This window comes from Octodon degus, unplaced genomic scaffold (genome assembly GCF_000260255.1).
Source record: "Octodon degus isolate 3935 unplaced genomic scaffold, OctDeg1.0 scaffold00098, whole genome shotgun sequence".
Lineage (NCBI taxonomy): Eukaryota > Metazoa > Chordata > Mammalia > Rodentia > Octodontidae > Octodon > Octodon degus.
Genome location: NW_004524674.1, coordinates 9653077 through 9661304, shown reverse-complemented (window position 1 = coordinate 9661304; position 8228 = coordinate 9653077). Strand labels below are relative to the sequence as shown.

General features: G+C 40.9%; 1 protein-coding gene across 8 annotated transcripts in view; it reads left to right on the top strand.

Moving 5' to 3' along the window:
- The window catches only part of CUNH9orf43 (chromosome unknown C9orf43 homolog), a 22022-nt gene that overhangs the window by 2764 nt on the left and 11030 nt on the right, over window positions 1-8228 (top strand). For 5 of the 8 annotated variants that reach the window (XM_023723449.1, XM_023723448.1, XM_023723452.1 and 2 more), the window contains 3 exons: window positions 823-1028; window positions 1138-1288; window positions 6106-6178. In XM_023723449.1, coding sequence (XP_023579217.1) covers window positions 878-1028; window positions 1138-1288; window positions 6106-6178 — 375 coding nt within the window. In that variant the 5' untranslated portion in view covers window positions 823-877. Of the gene's footprint in view, window positions 1-822; window positions 1029-1137; window positions 1289-6105; window positions 6179-8228 lie in introns of those variants that run through there. The other 3 variants (XM_023723450.1, XM_023723451.1, XM_023723455.1) reach the window with 3 other exon arrangements.

Sequence of the window (8228 nt, the reverse complement as noted above, 5' to 3'; positions counted from 1 at the left end):
GAGGATCACCTTGAGGTTGAGGCCAGCCTAAGCTACATAAGTGAGTTCAAAGCCAACCTAAACTACATAGTGAGGCCCTGTTTCCAAACAACTAAAAAAAGATCTCTGGAGAGAAGATAATATTTATTGAGTACCTGTTATATATCATATATACCTTCCTCCCTTTAATAAACAGGCTGAGAGAGGAAGTACTGTCACTTGGCCATATAGTTGATGAATGAAAAGCTAAAGGCAGCTCCGAGTCTCCTGACTTGGGGTTTGAACAAACCCATTCATTGCTGGTGGCTCTTTTATCTGCCTGCATAAGAATTATAGCCTTATTGAAAAAAATGAAGCCTGTTTTCCGAATGTTTGAGCCATGCATAGCACTTCTCTGATTTGACTGGTTGTAATTTCATACAGCTTTTCAGAGATAGTGGCATTAGTCCTAATGACTAATGAGTGGGAAAAAGACAGGGTACCAATACTTATTTTGAACTATATGCCAGACTTTAATATCCGTTAACTAGTTTTTATGACTACGAAGCAGGCTTATCCTCATTGTGCTAATGAGGACACTGAGGTTTGGATGGGTTAAACTCCAGGTCACCTGGCTGTTAACTTATGAGTTGGGAGACCTGAGCTCATTCTGCTTTCAGACTTGCTACTTGACCTCATGGTGAGATGTTTTCATATGTGGGTAGGCAGTCAAGCTTTACTTATTCCTTATTTGTGTCCACCTTTTACCTACCTACCTATATAGGTTCACTAGAAATATTTTAAGATTTGAGTCCAAGATCTGGAGTATATGGCTAATTATAATACTACTCCTTAATTATGTAGCTGTTGATTCTCAGAAAGCTGAAGGATTCGCCCCTGTCCTAAACCACTTGTAGCCATGATCTTGCCAGATGACAGCCAGTGGGATGAAACCATCTGTGACTTGGCTGTTTGTCCGCATCCACAATGCTGGGCAGCTGTCCGTCGAATTGAAAGGGGCCATCCTCGAATCCTGAGCTTACCCTGCAAGACTGCCTTGGATGCTGAAGGTGAATTCACCAGCTTCTGTTTTTTTTCCAGAGTTCCTTACACTCTTTCTGTATGGCTCCCTTTCTCTAGGCAACACATTACATATTTTTCTCTGATCTCCTTTCTCAGATAAACTCCCAGGGCTCACTATTGTAAACATCTCAGATCCCTGCTTGCAGGCCAAGACACTTGCTCACCGGCAGTCACCAGAATTTGCCTTCACTACAGCTCATTCCTTATTGTCTCCAGGCTCAAAGCTTGCCTCCAAATTGCAAGGCAGGTAAATTATCATGGTATTTTCCTTGAGTGGATTGTCATCTCAAAATTTTAGGTTATAATTTCCCTTTTGGATTAAAAAGGAAGAACTAATTCAGTTAAAGAAGTGATGAATAGGTGTAGAGAAACAAAGTATTCCAGCTGTGTTTTAGGATTTGATAAAAGTAGAACTGTTGTGGTTTGCTAGGTTTGGTGAGTAGAGGACCAGAGACTGAGTGGCTTGCACAGTTCACTGCATGTCCCCACCATTCTGGAGGCTGGACGTGTAAGGTCAGGGTGTGTGCAGTGGTGTTTTGTTCTGAAGTCTCTTTCCTTGGCTTGTAAATTCCTGTTGTTTTTTTCTCCCTGTGTCTTCACTCAGACTTCCCTTTGTGTTTGCCCATGTCCTATCTTTTCATTTCACGAGCATGCCAGTTATATTGGTTTAGGGTTCATTCATATGACTTCATTTTGCCTTAATTATCTTTTTTTTTTTCTTAATTATCTTTTGAAAGCACCTCTCTCCAAGTACTGTCACATTCTTAGGAATTTAACAGATGAATTATTGGGGGAAGGAGACACAAGTCAGTCCCTACAAGGGGCTGTAGGTCATCAGAAAACAGTCCACACATCATCTTTCCTATCTTTTATTTTCAGGTATGAAGCTGTAATCTCCCAGAAGCAGAAAAAGTTGGCTTTTCTTTTTGAATTTCCTAGGAAGTATAGGCATCTGATCTTGCTGATACATGACACTGAGGGACAACTATTTGAAAAACTGAGCCTAAACATTGGAAGACCCAGTTGCCTGGAATTCAAGTGTTAGTAGTGGTCCTTAAAATAGTTTACTTTCTTCTGTGCCATGCAAGCAGTTCCTATTGATTTTTCTCAGCTAAAGACAGCACAGGAGAGGTAGGACTACTTTCAGGGTCTCTAGGACTTGAGTGCTGGGAAAATGGCAGCATTGTGCAGTGGGATCTGGTATCTCACATTCACACACAGGCATGCAACGCACTTGTCCCACTATGCCCAGGTGCACAGTGTACTGAAGGCCACCTCATCCAGTCTGCTCCTGCTTTCATACCTTCTCCTTCAGTCTTCTTGCAGCAGCTGCCTTCCCCTTCCCTTCCTTTCCCCCTGCCCTCTCTTTCCCTTTTCCTCCCTTTCCTTTCACCTCCCCTTTGCGGTCCTGGTGCCTACACCCTGGGGCCTCTCACCATATAGATGAGTGTCCTACCATTACTCCACACCCCCAGCTCTGAGGTGGTTTATAAACTGTTCTCACTGTGCTTTCCCCTCTAAGCAGTCTGACAGAAGATGGACTGATTAGGCTTTGACAGATAACCATTTTGCTTATTGCCTTTCACAGACTGTGTTTTCCTTCACTAGAGAATAGTTCCTGCTCATTCTGGAGTTGTGGCTTCTTTACTTCCTGACTCCTCGTCTCATAGAATCTTCCCTCTGGTGCTAACTTTGCTTCTGAGCCAGACTTCTTCTGATATTCTTTGTTGTCTCTGACATTTTTGCATGTAATTTCCTCAGCCTTTAAGACTCTCTCACCTCTGCTCTGCCTCATTAAGTCCCTGAGATGGCTCCGTGAGATCTTGCCTTCCCAGTAGAACTCATCTTGCTTTTTTTTCTTTGTTCAGTATGTTCCAGCCACACCACTCTATTCCTTACATAGTTCATGAACAGGGATCATGGAACTACTCTTTCCTCTGAATGGCTTCTAGATTAGAGCTTTCAACCCCGCATTGTTGATGTTGTGTTTCATTCACTGTTCCTTGGGACTGTCCAGTGCAGCATGACCACCCTGTATGCAATTTCCCTATACCTTTGCCATTATTTAATTTCGCTTCCTTTGTCTAAATTCTTTTATAAGGTGTTCTTCAGTTTGCCTGCTTCCCTCCACTGGAATGTCAGTTCTGAGAGCAGGAGCCGTGGGTGTTTTTTGTTCACTGCTTTGTGTCATATGCCTTCAGTAGTGTGTGGCCTTAAAGAGAAGCTCACTAAATATTGTTGCTTGCGTATGTTCTCATCTTTGTCAGGATTAACTTTTCTCATTAACTGCTGGCTCTGGGTGCTCCTTTGCCCAAACTACTCCCACATTTATTGTCCCTGCTAAGCTTACGGATATTTTCACACCTATGTCCCCTTTGCTCAACTGGATGTGAAAGCCCGTTGAAGGAGAGAGTTATGCATGACATCATTTGTGTAATTGCAACTTGTGTCTTAGAACCTGTCTCAAAACAAAACAAAACAAAACAAAACAAAACAAAAAAAGAAAAAGAAAAAGAAAAAGGGATGGATGTAGATATAACTCAGTGTAAAGGTTCTGAGTTCAGTACCCAGCATCATAAACGCCTCCTCAAAAACAAAACATAGGGGCCAAGGAGATGGCTCAGTGGAATAAGCGCTTTCCTGGCAAGCGCAAGGGCCTGAGTTCAATCCCCAGTTCCGCCAAAAAACCAAAAAAACCCCATAGAAACAAAGCCACACCTCAAGCCCCAACCCCCAAATTCACAAACCTTTTAATGAGGGCCATTGTGCTGGATGCTGGGGATCCAACAGTGTTCTGTATCTTGTGTAGGAGACAGCCTTCCTCCTCCAGGGGCTTTCAGCCTAGCTGTAGAGGCAGGGACATTTGGTCTGATGAGTGTCATCAGTGGACTGGCGCCTGGGTGTGTGTAACCCCAGAAAAGGCTCCTAATCGCTGCTGTACGTGCAGGTGGTCCAGCCCAGAAGTTGAGCAATCTAGTAAGGTGAAGGCTACAGGTGGGAAGTGGGCTAGAAAATGCTTCTAAATTACAGGGTAGCATGTTCAAAGGGATGGAGGGGAGAGGCAGTTCTGTAGGTTCAGTATCAGGAGAGTAGTTTGTTGTGTTTGGAACATAGAACAGGACTGAATGAGTGATCAGAGACGAGGCTGAGGAGTAGAGTGCAGACACTTGCTTTTTTTTTTTTTTGTAGAAATTGGTGTCTCCATCCTACAATTTTGTAAATCAGGTTGAGATGGGTCCTTATCTTACACCTCTTGGTATTATTTAGTCACACTTTTTCTTCTTTCATTTTTGAAATGGGGATTTACAGTATAGCCCAGGCCAGCCTTGAACTTGCCATATAGCTACACTGGCCTGAACTTGGCAGCCCTCCTGCCTCAGCCTCCCAGCATGCTGGAATTACAGGCATGCACCACCACACTTAGTTTTTTATTTCTTTTTCTTTCTTTCTTTTTTTTTGGTGGAACCGGGGATTGAACTCAGGCCCTTGCACTTACCAGGGAAGTGCTTATTCCACTGAGCCATCTCCCCAGCCCCAGTTTTTTAAAAATTATGGTGAATATACATAACAAATTTTGATGATTTTAATTATTTAAAAATTTAAAATTTATTTATTTATTTGGTTTAGGGTCTCCCTATGCAGCTTGGGCTCCTAGTGATCCTCCTATCTCAGTTTCCTCAGTGCTGGGATTACAAGCGTATACCCCCACATCTTGTTTCAGTTGGCATGGGGCACCCTGGGTCCCAGGGCCTGCAGGGCATGCAGAACTGGGATCAAACCCAGGTCCTTGTGCTTGCCAGGCAGGCGCTTAGACCACTAGCTATCTCTCTAGTCCTTTTTAACTATTTTTAAAATTTTTATTTATTTTTGCGGAACTGGGGATTGAACTCAGGCTTTTGTGGTTGCCAGGTAAGCACTTACTCTACTGAGCTATCTCCCCGGTACCTAACTATTTTTAAGTGTAGAATTCATGATGTACAGCTACTATAACTGCCTATTTCCGGAATTTTTTTTTAAATCTCAGACAGAACCCAAATTTATTAAATAATATCTGTACATTACCTTTTCTTCCCTGGTAATCTCTGTTTTCTGTCTTTTTGAATTTGCTTATTGGGTATACCTCAGATAAGTAGAATCATACAAAATCTGTCCTTTGTCTCAGGCTTATTTCACTTGATATATTGTTTTTCAAGTTTCATGTAAGTTGTAACATGTATCAGAATTTCACTACTTTTTAAAAGTGAATAATTTCTATTGTATGTATGTCACATTCTATTTATTTAGTACATTTTGAACATTTCTATCAATGCTTATTGATTGCACTGAGGATTTAATCTAGGCCGGTTCCACTGAGCTCTCTCTTCATCCCTTTTTAAAATTTTTGATTTTGTGTCAGGGTCTTGCTATGTTGCACAGTTATCCAGGGTTAGGCTTAAAACTCTGATCTTCCTGTCTCAGCTTTCCAGAGTGGTGTCACTGTGCACCCGCTACGTCAGCTTTCACTGATGATGCACCTATATTTGGCTGCAGACAGAGGCATGGGTTATGAATGGAGTGTGCTGTAATAGCTGTAAACGTTTGTAGCATGTGAGATATCTATAAGTCCCTACGTTCATTTGGTTAGTGCCAAGCACAAGGTTTTCTGTGGATAGGGAGAAGAGTTTTCTTTTTTTTTTTTTTAAATTTTTTTTTTTATTTATTTGTGTGTGTGTGTGTGTGTGTGTGTGTGGCCAGCTCAGCCCACCAGGGGGCGGGGCTGGCTCGCATGTGGTGCTGGGGATTGAACCGCGGTCCCTGTGCTTTGCTAAGCTTGTTCTAAGTAGATGCTTTAGACCACTGAGCCATCTCACCAGCCCAGAATTTAATTTAATTTTTTGTTTTTTGCTTTTTTTTTTTTTTTTTTTCGGAAACGGGGATTGAACTGAGGCCATTGTGCTTGCCATGGAAGCACTTATTCTACTGAGCCATCACCCCAGCCCGGGAGAAGAGTTTTCTTCATAGCATTTATTTTGTCATGCCAGTGTCTTTGGTGCCTGTTTCATGTTTGCAACTCTTGCTTATTAGGGCTCAGAAGGATTCACCTAAGAAAACTTTGATCAGCTGTCCTAAGAGATCTCCCAAAGAAAGTCACAAAAAGGTACTCCCTTTACTTTACTAATGGGAATAAAATATTTGATCTCTAATGTTATTCTGTAGGATCACTATAATCAGAATAATAGTCATGATAAACTGGGTGTGGTGGAACATGCCCTAATCCCAGCACTTGAGACTCTCAGTCAAGGAGGATCACAAATTTGAGTCCAGTGTCGGGCGATTTAGCGACTTAGACCTTATCTTAAAACTAAGAATAAAAAAAGACTGAGGATGAAGCTCAGCCCAAAAGCCTCATGTTTAATCCCCCAACAGCCTCCCAAAACGCTAATAACTGTCTAGTCTTGACTCCTTGCTGTATACTGAGCTCTGTGCTAATGGCTTTGCATGCTATATTGTTTCAGAAGTCCCAGACTTAAGTGGGATTAATTATGGAAGTTTGGTATAGGCGAGAATTTTCTTTATATTGTTTCAAAGCAATTAGAATAGGAGAATATCAGACCTAAACAGGCCTAAAGGCCATCTAGTCTGATGACTTCCAGTCTTTTAAAACTATCATAAGTGGAAATTATATTTTATAGCAAAATGCCATGGAATAATCCTCACTCCTAACTATGGAGATGTACTCTGGTATTTTCTGTCCTATTCTATTTAATTCTTTTTTTTCCTATTGTATTTAATTTTATCTCATTTTTAAACAATATGAGCTTGATTCACATTATTATTATTATTATTTTTTTTTGTCTTTTTTGTCTTTTTCACTGTATGGTTCAGGCTGGCCTTGAACTCACTTTGTAGCCCAGGCTGGCCTCAAACTCACAGCGATCCTCTTGCCTCAGTCTCCTGAGTGCTAGGATTACATGTGTGCACCACCGTACATGGCTGCAAAATTTAATTTTTATGACATATGCATAATCAGAGTTTCAGTTTGAAGAACATTATTATGGTCTGTTGTGTGCATCGTATAGTTAAAGAAACAGGCTCAGATGGGAAGTGATTTGCTAATGGACATGGCTAGTTAGAAGTAAATCAGTGCTAAATTAGAACTTCAGGAAGAAAATCTTTGTTACTTACCTATGGTAAAGAAGGATTTACTGTTCCTCGCATTTTGACTGCATGCCTTTTGTTTTTCTCATCCTTAACTGCTGTATTATGTGATGGTGGATGCAAGGAACTAAGAGCTACTAGATGGGTTTTAATGGATGAATGAACGAAATAGCTTACCTCCTTGACCTTTTTGAATAAGAAGGTTAGATTAAATTATTATTTTTAATTAAATTAATTAATTTTAGGGGTCAAGGAGATAGCTCAGTAGAGTAAGCACTTGCATGGCAAGTGCAAGGGCCTGAGTTCAATTCCTGGTTCCGCCAAAACAAACAAAAACCAAAAAAACAATTAATTTTTTGTCTTCTTGAGACAAGGTCTCGCTGTGCACTTCAGGTTGGCATTGAGCTCACACTGTAACCCAGGCTGGTCTTGAACTTGCAGTGTTTCTCTTGCATCAGTCTCCTGAGTGCTGGGATTACAGTTGTGCACTACCATACTGGCCTTATTTTAATTTAAATTTAAATTTTTGCAGTACTGGGGTTCGAACCCTGAGGTCCTCTGCCACTGGGCTATATTTCCAACCCTTTAAAGAAGATTTTTTTGTTTTTTTGAGACAGGGTCTCTCACTATATAGTGCAGGCTGGCCTTGAACTTTCATATGTAGCCTTGGCTGGCCTCAAACTAACAGTGATCTTTCTGCCTCAGCTTCCTGAGTGCTGGGATTGCAGGCATGTACCAATATGCCCAGCCTTAAGAAAAAAAAAATTTTTTTTTTAAATTTTGAGAGACAGTCTTGCTAAGTTGCCCAGATTTTCTTGCCTCAGCCTCCCCCAGTGTAGGCATTTTAGTCATGTGCCACGCTTAAATTATTTCTAAATTAATGATTTTAATAGATATACATGCACATGATTCAAAATTCAAAAACCATTAAACATTTACAGTGAAGAATCTTTCTTTTTTCTCCCTAGTCCTTTTCACAGTGGCAACCTTATTTTTAATAGTTTTTTTTTGTTTTTATATCTTACTAGGAGTATAGACTAGGTTCTCTT